The sequence below is a fragment of the Anas acuta genome, chromosome 1 (genome assembly GCF_963932015.1).
Source record: "Anas acuta chromosome 1, bAnaAcu1.1, whole genome shotgun sequence".
NCBI lineage: Eukaryota > Metazoa > Chordata > Aves > Anseriformes > Anatidae > Anas > Anas acuta.
In genome coordinates this window covers 68,259,152-68,275,697 of record NC_088979.1, presented here as the reverse complement: position 1 = coordinate 68,275,697, position 16,546 = coordinate 68,259,152, and the positions used below count along the sequence as shown (strand labels likewise).

Sequence of the window (16,546 nt, the reverse complement as noted above, 5' to 3'; positions counted from 1 at the left end):
CAGACTGACAATAAATTTGCTTTTCTTACCAGGTTTTCAAAACAATGCTTTGTAATGTATATTCAGGTGTTATGTCCATTCTCAGATAAATAAATGAGGGTTTGACATATCTGATATATATATAGTAGGTACTTTATTAATGTCCAGTAGATTACTATAGAAATGCAGCTCTCCCTTCTTGGCTTTTTTTTTTTTTTTTTTTCCCTCAAATATGCATACCTGTCTGCAGCTCACTACTTTTCTCACTTCTGTCTAGTCATGTGAAAGTTAGACTACTGATCTGATAGTCATCTCAAATCCCAATTCATGAACTGGCTACATTGTCTTATCCTGAAATAGGTGTCTCAAACAGATGGGATGAACTGCTCTAGAAAGCTGCTTTTCTTTCTCTATCTACTACAGAGGGGCTCTACAGGGCTAACTTCAGCCAACTGTTTAACTATTAAAAATTTAAAACTGGATGATAAAATTCACCATCTATAGAGTTGCTCTTCCTTAATGTGTTCACATTGTTTTATCTATCCAGACCCCTAATTAGTTTCATTACTGTTTGAAAAAAAAAATAATCTCTGTGGTGTTGATGGCTGTGCAGTGCTGGAAGAGCACATCTTTTAATGCTTTGCAGAAAATGTGCCTTTCTGTCGCAGGTCAATTTGGTCTTCCTGGAAGAGATCCTCAGTACAGCTACACTGGCTTCTCTGAAGCAACATTAATTCACTGTGGTGGTGACACGCACCCTTGTTAGCTATTCCCCCCAGTTGTATGAAGGAAATATTGTAACAGAATAATAATGCTTCAAGCTTTAATTTTGTTTTCAATTGCAGTGATGTCACCTGAGAGACTTTTACAAATTTTTAAGCTTCTTCACACTAACAAGGGAAACTTGCCAAAGAGGAAAATAAAATTGAAGCATGATCCGCTTAGGTTTGTAAGATGTGTGCTCTTTTATTTCTTTGTCTAGGAATTACAACTGTGCTGACTATGACAACGATCAACACTCATCTGCGAGAGACTTTGCCTAAAATTCCATATGTTAAAGCCATTGACATGTATCTTATGGGCTGCTTTGTATTTGTCTTCTTGGCCTTACTTGAATACGCCTTTGTCAACTACATTTTCTTTGGAAAAGGCCCTCAAAGGCAGAAGAAACTCGCGGAAAAAACAGCAAAGGCAAACAACGATCGCTCAAAGTTTGAAGGCAGCCGGGTAGGATTCTTTTATCTATATATAGTCGCTTGTTTCTTTTATTACAAAAATGAACTGTATGAAATTAAAAAACAAATCATGTGTAAAAACATCACCAACCACATCTCCTTTTTGTGGGCAAACTTTGGCATTTTTATATTCAAGGTCCTACATAGAAGAATATATTTAGGTATGCAGAAATTTAAGAGAGTATGATTTGTTTGACAAGAAACTGTTAAGAACAAGAAAACAATTCTAGTGCAGCTAGTTTGGAAATAAAGGCTCAGCTCTACAAAGGCATTTATTTGCTTAAATAAAATGTAATTTAATTTGTTTAAATACCTACACAAGGGAATCCAGCATATTTTTTCTCACTTCCCTTCCAGCAGACACATTTAGAATGGGAGAAAGCAGATAAAGGATTAGTCCTGCCATGCTAATTAATTGGCCAACATAGCAGTACCGCTGTGTGTGGCATTGACATCTGCTGCTGTTGAAGGCCAACATAAAATTATGAGTCCTAGAGAAACTTTCAGACGGGCTTCTGAAGCACAGTATTGGCATGGTCAGTGCTGATTATACTCCATCCTATTTCCTTGCCTTGAGTATTATTTTGTGCAATGAATACTATTTTTTCTCCTTTGAAAGAAAAATTCAAGGTATTCAACAATATGTGATATCAGTGAGCCATGTCAGTTCCAGTAGAACATATTTTCTGGCTAAAATGTTCCCAATGAGGCTTTTTCAGTCAGTTCTGTTGAGTAAGACTGTTTTTTTTCTATCAGCTATAAATTAGAGGAGTTCACAGAGACAAAACTACTACCTGTTTATTAAATACCAATATCTTAAAAGTAATTTTAAGCTGTATTTTATGATTCTAATGATTCTGTCTGCTATGATAGATGTAATGGAGAACTCCACCTAATTATCGACACTCACATCTGTGAAATATTTTTTGAAGCAATCAATTCATTTTTGTCCACTCTGTTATGAAACCAAGACTTCATCACAGTTGGCAGCACTGCTTAGGACTAAGCTAACAAGAAGAATGAATTCCCTTTCCTGTAAAAATAAATAGTTATAATAAGAAGAAAACAAATGGAAGAAAAAAAAAAAAAAAGAGTATCACACTGAAAGCAATAGAGATTTTAGCTTTAAGCAGGTAACACAGATGTATGCATTAAAGTTCAGATCTCCCAAGGAAAACCATCTGGCGGATCTCATCCATTTAAATGATTTATATAATTCACTACATACCCTATATGACCCCATGCCTGATTGTACTTATATATAGAGATCAGTTGGTCAGCATTGTCAAAAGAAGTGTAGAACCTCAACTAACGAAGAGGTGGTTTTCTTATACCCAGATCATGTCATTTTTATACTCCCCTGATCATACCATATATCAACCATTTTATCTCACTTCTGACTTACGACGTTTTATTTTCTTTCTGGACCTTCCTAAGCAAATACTGTGCACTGATATGACTTTTCTGGTGGTTTAATATTGACCATGTATGAACTGAACTTAAGATACGAGCAGTGCACCAGAGCTGAAAGAGCGTGCTGCTTTGTCCCTTGGAATCCCAGATGTGACAGGGAACTCTGTATACTTCATAAAAGTGCACCTACTTATACTCACTGTGAATATTTGCTATTTAAATGCATTTAAGATAAATAATGAAGTATGGTCCCATTCCAGGCTTCAGCTTGTGAAGTCAACAGAGCTTCATTACAGTCACTGATACTACAGAGAAGTAGTGCCAGTGTATGACCAGAACAGGCATTAGGTAGATCAGAAATGTTCTTTTGAAACAAAGATTAGATAGAAAATGCAGATTCAGTGGGTGTAGGATGTCTACTCTTAATTTCTCATGTGGTAAACACTTTCAAATCCAAGGTAGAGAATATTGCTCAGAAAAGGTCAGAGGTCCTATTGCTTTCAGGATGAGCAGCTCAGTGAAAATCCATCTAAACCACTTTGGACAAAGGTTACCAGGGCTTTCAGAGACCATAGCCCTGAAGCAGAAACAAAGCTTTCTCGGTTCTGGATCACGCCCACTGTATACTAACCTGTACAGGCATCCATGTTTGTAGTAGGACAGGTGGTCATGACAGAGTTTTTAACACATTTTCCAAGGAAGGCTGTATCTGAAAGCTCTGCAGCCTTGACTTGGACCTCTTCAAGGAGTGGTAAAGAGGCACCAAACCTCTTCTTCTTTGAGTCTTGAAGATTGTTGAATCTGACGGAAATAATGGCTGTTTAGCACTTGCTTGCTTCTTCCTTTAGAGCTGGGACTTGGGCTGGATGTCCTGGGAGAGACTCAAAGATGGAAGGCATAGTGCACAAGTAAGGGAGGCTTAGAGTCTCACTTATGTGAGTTAAATAAAGTTATTGTTTTTATCTTTTCAGTGAGGCTTCAGGCTTTCCATGCAGAAATGCAAGGTTTCTATTACAAAATATTTCAAATCTCACGTGATTTAGGGCTGACATGCATTTTTAAAAGAAGGTAGAATGTCTAAAAACTGCCAGCCCCTTTTACAGCTCCTCACAGTCTTTGGTGACTGTCATAATGTATGCTTTTTTCCAAAAAAGTTGAAAAGGTTTCTGGTATAAAACTGGAAAAAGCGATTACTTTTAGTTTGTCTCTAAGCCTACCACTTTGGGTTGATCTTTTTCTGTTTTGTCTTAGTAATTGAATTTGCTTGTATATGAACCATGTGCATGAGTTCCCTGTCATTGATTTAGCGCCCTAGCTCAGGGTACTAGAAAAAGAAAAAAAAAGAGTAAGCAAATAAACCGTAGTCCATTTATTGTCACATCAGATGCTGTAACTTACGGGTGTAGTGACAGAACAATTCTGTGCTATATCAGATCCAGCAATTCAGCCTGAGCTGGAAACCACAGGCTCATGTTGGAAGGCAGTGCTAGGAGAGTGGAGACAGCACAGCACTGCCTGGAGTTCAGGCTCTGAGCCTGAGCATTGCTCTTGTGGTGCCTGAGACTGGCAGTGGTGCTGAGCCGATGCATCTTACCCAGCAGGTATGGGAGAAGGACGAGGGGAAATGCCATGTTGTTTTCACTCAGCACTCCACCCGTGAAGACCAGCAGCACCAGCATGGAAACTGGTGGTACAGTTTGTGCCTTACATGTGTGATGGCTGAGGTCTGGCAAGCAAGCTAGCAGGCTTGGTTATAAACACCCTTAATGTAGCAAAAGGGTTTTTCATGCTTTCCTGGTTTCATTTGATTGTGGAGCAGGAGAATTTTAATAGCAAAAATGTTCTGGGCCACAAAACACACAGATTTGGATATGTTTGTGTTTTATTTGATAACTGCCTTGCTTGGTAACTCTGCTTCTTCACACATGGAGTTGCACTGTGCTGTGTCTGAGGTTGTGGGTCTGGAAAACTGCAACTGGGACAGTCACCTCCATGTCAATGCTGGTGCTGCAGACATGCCTCTCCAACACCAAGCTTTCAGGCTCTGTCCTCTGAGCTGTTCCTGATGTGCTATCACCGAGGCTCGCTGCGCTGAGAAGGGCTCTAGCAGCTGCTGCTGAGCTGCCTGTTTGCTTCCCTGCTCCCATCGCAGCTTTTTGGCCAGCTTTGCCCATGTGTGAAAGCCAACAAGCCCAAGAGCTGCAGGGGTAAGGGAAGGAAGAGCCGGAGTAGCATGCAGACAGCATAGCCAGTGTCACCTCTTGTGTTACAGAAAAGCAATGGGGAAAGGAAAACTCTGCCCTATTTTCTCCCATGTAGCACTGCTGAAGGTAGTGTGGTGATGGAAGCATGCCTCAGTAGACGGTATCTCTGGAAACGGTTTCAAGAGTCAGAGCTGGTGCTGAGATGAAACCTGAGAGAGCCTTTATGCATGACTCATGTATGGATCAGCAATTGACAACAAAGAGATTTTCACACATAGCTGTGTCTTCTTTTGACTGCTTTTGCATCATATTTTATTTCAGATAGCACACTTTAAATAGCATTCCTCTCTGCAGTCTTCCAGCTTATCCCAGTAAACCATAGCTACTGGAGACAAGCACAGGATACTCCTTTTTTGAATAAAACAATTTTTGCACACATACCAGTTTAGGACTGAAAACTCCCTTGAAAACGTCAGTAAATCGGTTTATATATATAAAGACGAGCTCTAGGGTAAAGGAAGAACAGGACCTTGATTTTTCATAAAATATTTGTTCTGTCTATGGTATCAGTGCCTAAATTAAACTCTTTTCTTTGTGGAAGAACTGACTGAAAAGAATAGGTGGCCTGTAAAAATGTTTTCCTTTGAAAATTGACCACCACTGCTATGGATCAATTCTGTTTCTCCTGTTTCTGTTGGTAGTTTCAGGATTCATTTGTAGCTCTCTGTGCACTTTCAGTTTTGCTGCATAAATTGTTTGTTTTAAATAAGGCTCAGATACAGCCTAATTTACAACTAAATCAGCATGAGAGAGCTCTAAGGCAATCCTGTTCTCACTTGTTGTTCCCTCTTGTGATCAAGACTACTGGCATAATCAGCTGGTGAGCATGTGTTTTGGACATTGCTCCTTCTGGGCCAATCCACCGAGGTTATGATTTGTTACAGTCCCCTGCTAAAAATACTTCTTCGTAGTTCATGCTGTGGCAATTTACGTTTTCAGTTTGGTGGGACCAAAAGTTCAGCCCCGAGGTATCGATCAGGAGGGTAGCTATCACACAAGCTCATTCAAGCTTCAACCCCCTGTGGCTGTCAGGCATGTGGGAAGAGCCTCCTTTGAACAAAAATAATACCAAACCCTTTATAAAAAGACCCTTCTACTCAAGGCAGTTGCTGCATGGGTTTTTAGCTCCAAAGGTTCCCAGTTCAGCCCTCCGCTGTTGGCCAAGGCAGCGGCTTCCCACCAGGCACTACTGGGAACAGAGGCTCATGCCACTTACATCTACTTCGGGCTTTTAAGGCACTGATAATTGTAGCAACTGCTCTTGCAAGTGGGATTTTCTTCTGAGAATGAGTATCTTGGCTGCTGTGGTAGAATTATCACTCAGTTTAAATTGGGAAATATGAGAATAGCAAAGCTGGCAGCGTTCTCCTGTGCATCTTCAGCTTTCCTGGATACTTTTTTTGGTACTGTTTTGAATAGTGGGATATTTCTGAAACATGAGTGTGATGACTAGGTGCCAAGTTTTGAAAAATATCTTTAAAGGGTGATGAATACAATTCCTGTGGGAAGAGCGCTAGTTCTGTAGTGTTTGTGATGGGAACATACACTGTGCACCAGGGGGATCTTGTGTGTACTAATTTAGCTCAAATACATCAAGGTTAGTTGTCAAACTCTGTTCTTACTTGGTGGTCAGCAATATTAGGATGCAGCTTCCAAATTTTTCTTATTCTTCATACTTTCCTTTATTTTCAAGATCTTTTCATCTTCCCAGTTCTGCCAGCTACCCTGGGTTCATCCATATCATCATATCATCAGTTGATAGCAACATAATACTCATTCTTTCTTTTTTTTTTTTTTTTTTTTTTTTTGGTGTGCGTATTAATTAATATAAGAAATAGCAACTTTTAGATGCAGTGAGAACACTCAACAATATCATTTTTGTTGTGCTTGCAGTTTTAAATTATTAATATTTATTATTTAAAAAAAAAAATGAGGCATAGGGCATAGTATGGTCAATGAATTTTGCTTGAAGCACTGCTAACACTTAGGGCCAGGTCTCTTGTTGCCTTACATGTTGGAAAGCCATTTACACAAAAATAAAGAATAAAGAAGATGGAAGCTGCTACCAGGTAGTGTACCTCTTGCACAGCCATGCACGCTTGCACCAGGGCACAGCAGGTGACAATCAGGGGGCTTGAGTCTAGATTAGGATTTCAACCAAAAGTAATTTCCATTTTATAATTTTAAGAGGAGATCTATTTTGTGGAGTAATATACTTGAATAGTAATTTTGATGTAAAATAGTGCAAGACTAACTACAGAGACAGCTTTTCTTGCTGTTATTTAAGCCTGCTATTTGCATTTATATTGCTGCAGATGATGGAAAATGTTTACGTGGTATTTAAAAAATTGGGATTGATGAACTCCTAAACAGCAGCAGTGGGGTTCAAGCAAAATGCTTCTTCTTTCTATTTTTTGTGTAGTAGCATGAAAGATTTCTGAGGAAGAAGAAATTTCATTGTAAAGTACTCCTTAAAATTTATGGAATATTAAACAGAGAAGTAAATGAACCTGAAGTAATTTAGACACTATCTAATAGTAAATCAAACCTTATGGTAGTTTTCTGGCCCTAGTTAAGTGTTTTCAAACTGCATTAAAGCTGAAGTTTTCCAAGAATCTTGAAAGGTATTCAATAGCAGCCCTTTCCTTTCATGTCTTTAAAAATATAATACTTAACATCCAAACAAGCCACTGTGGTGTTTTCTAGAAGTAAAAAGTGGATTGTGAAGGTAGGCTTTCCCAGTGTAAAAAGGGTGTTGAAGTTTCAGATCTACAATGTACCATTCCAGCAGAGCCTATTGGTGAAGGAGAGTTCCTGCAAGAGTAAAACAAATCAGTTTTTCCATGTATAAAATGTCTCAGAGCATTTCATGCTTCTCAGCCTCCAAATGGAGTTACGTGAGAACCAATTGCTTCATGGTGCAGGAGCAGTAATTATTCAGAGGTGGGAGAGACGGGGTTTGATTGAAATTGATTCTGAATAAGATCATCAATTTTGCCTGTTTAGATCCATGCTGATTCAGCGGGGAATTCATTAGTGATTTGGTACTCCACTGTTTTCATCTGCTTTGATAAATTCAGTTGCAAACACTCCGTGGAAACAACCAGCCCTGGAAAGCGATGGGAGCACAGGCAGTGAGACAGCCATGGCAAGTGAGGAATGAGGGGGTTCAGGTGGGGCCAGCATCAGGAAGAAAGGAGTCCATGGGAGGCACGGAGGCCCAGGACCTCTGGAGAAGACAAGAAAGAAATCTTTAGGTTAAATTAGGATCATATGAAGTGGGAGGGAAATGACCAAATACTGTTCTCTCTCCAATTTATAATGAAATTCAAGAACAAAGCTTGGCATTTTAGGGAGAAATTTTGGGGAGACCTTCCAGTGCACAAGCAGTGACATTTCTGAGCCAGGTGATAAAATTATCTCCTAAGGCTCATGAAGAGTAAAACAAAGTTTTATCAAAGAAACTGGCCCTGTTTGTCATGTGTAGTCATGTCTGTAATCAGTTCAGCTACTTTTCTAAATCCATATTTGTACCTGAAGTAAGTTTCCCTGGAGCTGCTGAACCACACTCATGTTCACTCCTGGAGGATTTTGCCTTAACGATACATTCAAGCAAACCTGAGTAAACTTGCACAGGATACCCTGCCATTGTTGTGCTTCTTTAATCCCTGAGAGAGCTTGTGTACATTAGTCCAAGTCATTTAAATCAGTGCTTAAATCATTCAGAAGTCATGCTTGTATACAAATACTTCTTAATGTGTTGCAGACATTAAGTATTCATACTTCACAACAGCACCTTCAGATTGTCACAAAGCATTAGCATATATTGCTGTAACTTTATTGAGAGCTTTGGTGGTTTATCCAAAACTTCAGAAGGAATCAATACAATTTGTGAGAATTGGTCTCAAGAATATCTGTGGACCAGAAGCTTGATTTCAGTTTTTGTAGATCTCTTCTCTCCATCTGCTCCTTCCTTGTGTTTGGCATGCTAGTCCCTCAGTCTATTAACAAAGAGATGCATTTCAAAACCGTGTTTCCAAATGTTTCATTGGACATTTGCAGAAAATATACGCTGTCATGCAATTTCATAGGACATAACGGTATGTTACGGCATTTACAGAAACGTTGCCACTTCCTTGACTACCTTTTTGGTTTGATTTACAGATGCAGCGACTAGCAGTGAAAGGCGGCAGTATCACTGAAAGATCAGAGGCAGAAACTTCATTAGGGTGGCATGCAAGGTTGGCAGATAAGGTGAAGCAGGCTGTGCGGTGTGATGAAATAAGTGGAATCAAATTAATCCTTTCTCTGGGTAGAAGAAGCCTGAATATACATCCTCCAGAGTACAAGCTTTCAGCTGACACCTCACTTACAGAAGTCCAGGTCTCAGTGGAAGGATGAAGTACCCAGGGACGGGCTAATGTCTTTATGTATGTAGGTGGCAGACAGAATCAGGAGAGATCAGCAGGCACTGAGGAAAAAAGCAGCTGACATTTGTGGTGGCTGAAGGGAAGGGAGCAGAGACCTGCAAAGAGAAGGCTGTACTACCCAAGTGGAGCCCAGTAAAACGTTCTCTTTTGGGGCATTTTGAGTAAATTGAAGGAACTTGATGTAGCATTTCTTAAAGCCTGGGAGGAGATGGGAAAGGAGATGATGTGATGAGCCTGGATGAGAGATTAAGCTTTAATCTTCATCAGGAAGTTACAGACTGTAGAGATATTTTACACAATACTATTACAAATCCTGATCATAATTTGTACTGATTGCGGGAGGAACAAAAAAGAGCAAACTGAAGCAGTTATTTCCAGAGACCACTCTAAGCAGTGATGGTGTCCACAGTTGTATTTTACAGCTGTGTGTATTCCCTAGTTGCAGATCCTGCTCAACAGCATGAACTAATTTCTGCAAACCTCAAGCCCATATTTTTGTACCCAGTGGGTTTCTGCCATGGGAAAAATAAATTCTTAATCACCACTGAGGCTTCTCCACCCCATTGTTTTGTTTCACATTGTTTATTTTTATTTATAGGCACTCATCAGCATAACGTACCATTGCCTACAGCAGCAGGATTTGTTGGATACCTTAGTAATTTTTTTTCTGCTTGCTTGTATGTGCATTATGTGTTCATTTTTCCATTTGCAATAAGCTTGGCAAAGCATTACTGGTATACTTTTTTTTTTTTTTTTACAGAGAAAAGATAAACTGTAGCATCTATAATTGATGGAAGAAATATCCATTTAAAATAATTTTAACAGGATTGAAAATATCTAAATGCATATGGACAAACACATAGCAACATATACTTTTAATGCCTCACACAAAGCTTGGAAAAGAGCTGGTATCAGATGAATGTATGAACTTCAAAAGACCATGACAATAGTGTGTTTTTCAACCACTTTTATACTGATGCTTCTAGGATGAGGTGTTCAGATGTGGCACAGTTAACCCAGCTAGATCATGTAACAGGTTAGAATAAGGTATTAATGAGCAAAGTCTCAGGCTGAATTGTAGATGAATAAGTTGTGTAAATAGAACTGGAAATTATCCTGGCCATGTTTTGCAATCTATTTCTGACTCAGGGGGGAACTGGGTTCACTGGAACAGAGTCACACAAACATTAACTAGTTGAAAATACCCAGCACAGAGCATTTATTTTATATCAAGCGGTCAGTGTTCTTTCCCAAAAGCTGGTGGGAAATCAGAGCTGCACCAGCTTTGTTCTCACCAGCATGCAGGGTACAGGCCACAAAGGGATGTGGTGCTCCACCACTGAGGCTACCAAGTACTGAGTGAGACAGCATCACTTGGGACTTCCTATTTGTGCCAATTCTTGGAACTGAAAGCTTTTGGGGGATGAAGGAGCTGTACCCAACTCTGTGCTGCTGCTCCTCTGGTGATACAGGATGGGACTGAGGAATCTGGCCTAAAGCTTGTTAAGGGCTCTAAAGGCTCTGAACTGTCCTCTTATTTACTGTAAATAGCATTGTGTTGCTCACCTATGCTCAACACTGTGCTCACCTGTTAGGTCTGAGGGCCAGAGGGAGGAGTGCCACCTGCTTCCTTAATTTAAGTGTTCCTCCTTGCCCAAGTTCACCACTCTTTATGATCACTTATCCAATTGGAAAAGTCCCACACTTGTGCATTGCCACGATTACAAAACAGTGCAAATAACTTTGGAAGGAAAAGTTTAAGAGAAAAGCTTTAAATAAGCTCCGTGGTTCCAACATACAGAGAGTTCATCAGGCCAGCACCATTCTTGTGATTTTATCAAACTTCACCTGCACTTTGTTTTTCCGTTTTTAAAGCCTGCACTGAAAAAGAGCTTGTCCAGTTTAATTTAATTTCCTGCTGTAGCAGAGAGGTTGCATCTTTTACCCTCTCTCCCTACTGCACTGAATTACTCCATCCTTTAAAACACAGCTGGTTTAGATTGAGAGGAAAATGACTGTTTTTGCCAAACACAGTTTTATACTAGATTTTGGGAGTATGATAACCCTGTTTGTAACAGTATCTAAGTACTTGCCTCAATTTAAGCAGCTGAGTATTCCTTTTTTTTTTTTTTTTTTTTTTTTTTTAAGATTACCACATGCTTAAAATGAATACTTCCTTTCTTAAAAGACATATGGTTTTGGAGATTAAAATACGCCCACGTTTTGCTGATATATGTCAAATCTTTTGAAACAATGTGTATTTCTGTTTTTGCCCCCCAAGGTGGACACCCATGGAAATATTCTGCTGACATCGCTTGAAATTCACAATGAGGTGGCAAGCAACGAGGTCACAACCAGCGTCACGGATGCCAGAAATTCAACGATATCCTTTGACAACTCAGGAATCCAGTACAGAAAACAAAGTTCACATCGTGAAAGCTTTGGAAGGCGTCCGTCAGAAAGAACAGGCTCCCACAGCAAGAGGGGCCATTTACGAAGAAGGTCTTCACAACTGAAAATAAAAATCCCTGATCTAACAGATGTGAATGCCATTGACAGATGGTCAAGAATGGTGTTTCCATTCACATTTTCTCTTTTCAACTTAATTTACTGGCTATACTATGTTAACTGAGTGACTGAACTTTTTTAAAGGACTTCAGTTATAACAAGTGAAGTACTTACTTGCCTGCAGAGTTTATATATATTTATATATAAATATATATATATATGAACTTTTACTATGTAGAGAATACTCATGTATGTGTGAATACATACAGCAAAGAACTGTGTGTGTATGTAGGCACACACTGAAAAGCAAAGGTATATGTATGCACACATGCGTGTACATGCTCATTCTGAGGTTATGGACAATGTCACATAGAATGCACTTCGAGGATCTTTTTAAATTGAAAGGCAGGTGTCGTCAAAAACAAGCCTTGAGAAAGTAAGTGTTGTATATTATCACTACAGAACTTTGATTGTCATAGAAATTTTCAAGCAGCTGTAATGGTGTATAAAGTCAGTATTTAGTAACATTGTTTGTAAATGTTGCCATACACACTAATCATAAAGCGATAGAGTTACACTGGTAAGTTTAAAATAAGTCGTTTATATTGCAGATCCATCAGGAACAATTTCATCAAGCCAAATTTATTTTTCTTTGCTAAAATATCTTGGTTTTATATGTCATAATATATTTTTCCGGTCCTGAACAAGCATCGTTTTTAATGATCTCTTGCTTTCTCTTCTGCAGTAAGCAGGTTGATCATAGGAGTGTTGCTCTAGGTCTTTGGAGACGTATACATGTTCATAATATTTCAAACAAGCATTTTAAGTGTCCATCAACAGTGAAAAGAATCTTTTGTAAGTACTGTAAATGTACAGCACATTTTCCTTCCCTTGGACTGGTTCCAGCTGCCATGTCATTTTGAAAGAAAACAGCACATTTTTAGTGTAATTTAGCTGAGAATTCAACTACTGTCAATGTGTTCTACATCTGCTATAGATTTAAAGATTGTTATTCCAGTGAAAGCATAGAAGATGTCTCAGGTTATTTGCTACTTCAACATGAAACCACCTAGCTGTAGCATTTTTTAAATATGCATTCACATTATTTAACATTTCTTATAACATTGTATGTTAATGTAAAATATATTTGCATAATATGCATATACGTATATTTTCTCAATGTTTTTCTTTCCTGTGCTTGCTATCGTGATTGCATGCTATGTCATATTTTTGTTTCTGTGATGTTACAACTTTTTTCTCTAGAATTGAACAAATAGAGCACTTCTGATACTTTGATTCAGTAATGGAGCATTTTCATATTTTATTTATATACTTAAAGTATATATGTGTACACTTGTAAAGCTAGTGTGCTGCAGTCACAGATCACAAAAGATAGCAAACAGTATATGTTTTTTTTTCAGCATTAATTATGTTCAAGCACATTCTTCATGCAAATGTGACTACTTTGGCTTTCATTCAAATTCATTCCCTTACCAGGGCTCCAAGTTTTTTCAGTCTGGTAGGTTGTAGTCATCAAGGTATGCCAATTTCAGATCTGTAAACTTAATTTGTTATTTATCAGAGCAACCTTTCTAAAGAAAAGAAGATATATTTTTTGTAAGCAGTGTTTCTATCATGTACATTCACAAATACCAACAGGTACAGTAGCATAAGTAGATTTAAATCAAGAATTCAGGCACGGCCCTGCCAGTTCTCCACAGGTAGGATTCCTGGGGAAACCAGTGGAAAGCTGTGGCAGACAGAGAGCTTTGAATGCTAGCTAGAGACATCGATGGGAGAAAAATATGTGGATATGCATCTACCAAAAAAAATTAAAAGGAGGGTATGATACTGAAAAGTATCATCAGTTACAGAGCCATAACTTGGCTCTGTAATGACCTGCATTCTCACTTGATTTATCTGCGAAGAGAGCAATGATACTTGTGCTGTTGCCCTGTACAGTCCATTGCTGTTTCCAACCCCTGATTCTTTGCAGCTGAGCTATGAAACTTTGCTCTGGGCTGAAGTGTAGCACAGAAAACGTCCTGAGTGCCTGTTCCATGGTGCAGGATGTACCCAGGGGCTGCCCTGTGAACAGCAGTGCACTCCTCGCAGCCGCCTCGCAGCAGAGCTGCAGTGCGATCCCCACCACCCTAACTTCGCCTTCCAGCGCCTGCAGGATCAGCACCGCAGTCCTGCTGCATCCTTGGCAGTGGTGCAAAGTGGCTGTAACTGCAGTTTTTAAGCACTGTAGCTGCAAACAACTGTGCAGTGTGAAGAGCCTCAAAGGAACCCACAGAGCTGGAGCAGAAAAGCTTGTGTTTTTTTTTTTAAAAAAAAAAGCTCCTCACTATTAGTTGTCATCAGTAAACCACAATTATGGGCTCTTTACTATCTCTATGAAGGGATTACAGAGCACATTGTCATCATTATATTCAAAGTAATAAAACAATTAACACCTCCCCAAAGTATGTATTTAGTAGATTTGTTGAAAATCCCTTCCCTGTTTTTATCGTACCATCAAAATATGATTAAACAAACAAACAAAAAAAAAATCTGATTTTAATAAAACTTAAAAAGAGTAGGCTTTGCATTGGAAAAGTTACCCTAACAAAATGATCTTTGAGCAAGTCCTTCAGTAAGTGCCCTAAACAACTGTGCTGGAAAATGGGATTCAAGAAAAGAGTGGTCCCACGCTGATGATTTAATCACAGTTCTCTCTTTTCTTCAAGCTCCAAGTCCTAGAAATTATCTGATCAGGCAGGGGTCTTTATGAAAAACAAGAGACCTTTTATTTGTGATACTCCACATCTTGTTGAAGGCACTTCTCCAGAGGCTTCCGTCAGGATTTTTAGGTAGGCAGGCAAATTACAGTCTGGCCTGAGTGAAGAGGCAACATGCACTTTCAGGACCCCACATGGGCAAGAGAACTAAGTCTCTAAGGACTCTTACCACTTGCTGGGGTAAGAGGCAGCGTGTTACAGCAGCCCCTTTCATGGATCAGTACTTCCCCCTTTTGTCTCACTGCAAAGAGTGAGCAGTTGTACGTTTCAGATTTTCATGAGATTTTGTATTCATCAGTCTAGCTGAGTTCCGTAGGGCAGAAACAGCTTGGTCGTTGAACAGGCTGAAGTCTTGGTTGGACTTGAAGAAAGCCAGGAAATACTCGCTTGAGGTTAACACTTCATCCTTAACACACATTTTTGTGCCTTTTTTGCCAATTCCTTTCCTCCAGTCCCAGCACCACTTCTTACACACAGACACACACACACACACACACAACCATGTGTTAAGAACAGTGTTTACCTTGACCTCACATTTTCTGGCTATTGTCACTTTATGCTAGCTACAGTGTATGACTTTAATGTAATAGGTGGCTTTAAGACTATATATATAAAAAAAAAAAAGATAATTCCAACCAAATTGCACCAGAGTAATGTATTTATAGCTAATTAACTCATTTCTAACTCATACTACTATAAATAACATTTACACATCATTTGTCTGTAAAAGGCATTAAAAAAAAAAAAAAGTATCTATCTTGTGTTATAGACCAAAGGGTCAATAAAAAGTAGAAATATTATGGTGGTTTAACTCTAAGTTGATTTCATTCCATTGTAAAGATAAACTAAACCCCAGTCTTTTTTTGCTTAAGGCACATCTATGTATTTTTGGTATTCTTCAGCAGTGGAAAAAAAAATAGTAAAATGGAATGATGAAGAGATGCTTTATGAAAATATTGATGAATGAATATTCATTTATTAAAAAGGATTTAAAGATCAATTGTTTCTCTTTTTTCTTCTGGGGTTGGAGGAAATATGTCAACTAAATTTGGTGCTTGGCTAAATTCTAATGTTTAATTAGGTTTTAAATGTCATGTAATAGTCTTACACAGTTTTAAAGAAAAAATAGATTAAAGTATTTTGAAATTGACACACAAGTAGAAAAGTGTATTCTTAAGCATTAAACTACTGTATTTCCTAGTGTTTTCTGTAGTAGATTAATGAAGAGGGAAAACTATATCCACTGACCTGGCAAGGTTCTTAATGGCAACCCAAACTCTCTTGACCTGGGGCACTGCTCGGTAAGAGCAGAAAGGTTGTCCTCTGCTTTACATGCAACCTCTGCCTGCCTAGGAGACAAGAGAGCTTTTGATATCAAAACAAGATGGTGATGTCCTGTTAATTTGTTTCATTAACCATCATAAACATTTTAAAAATTAGCCAAAAACTCTTCTCTAGCTATGTTAATTGTATCAGGAATGCTAATTGCATTCATTACACTTTCTATTGCTATCTGTTGGTGGGTTATTTTAAAGGAGTTGGGATACTGACAGATTCCAAGAGGGGCATTAAGTTCATTTTAAGAATCCTCTAAGGATTCTAAATGGATATTTGGAAAGCACACTGTCCTTATACCTGACTGCTGTTCTTTGTGTTGTAATAAGTTGTCACACACTTGCTTAAATATCATGGTAGCTAATGGAGTGTGTCACAACTTTTAGGAGCGGGTAAAATATTCAGCACAACAGATTTGATTGCAAGGCCTTTGAAGTCAACAGAAAGGCTCCCTCTGTTCAGCAAGTTTCTGTTCAGTTCTAGCAGCACTTCACAGATCGTAAGTAACATCTATTGTCTATTTACTCCAGTACAGCACATACTGTAGAGCAGAAAAAATTAGCGATGTCCCAAGCTTATCTTTTTGATGAGGAATATCT

At 38.7% G+C, this 16,546-nt stretch overlaps 1 protein-coding gene across 3 annotated transcripts in view; it reads left to right on the top strand.

Annotated features, from left to right (window-relative positions):
* The window catches only part of GABRB3 (gamma-aminobutyric acid type A receptor subunit beta3), a 115,325-nt gene extending 99,713 nt beyond the window's left edge, over positions 1-15,612 (top strand). For all 3 annotated transcript variants that reach the window (XM_068681298.1, XM_068681307.1, XM_068681289.1), the window contains exons 8-9: positions 962-1,206; positions 11,603-15,612. In XM_068681298.1, coding sequence (XP_068537399.1) covers positions 962-1,206; positions 11,603-11,953 — 596 coding nt within the window. In that variant the 3' untranslated portion in view covers positions 11,954-15,612. The remainder of the gene's footprint in view (positions 1-961; positions 1,207-11,602) is intronic.
* The last annotated feature ends 934 nt before the right edge of the window (positions 15,613-16,546 follow it).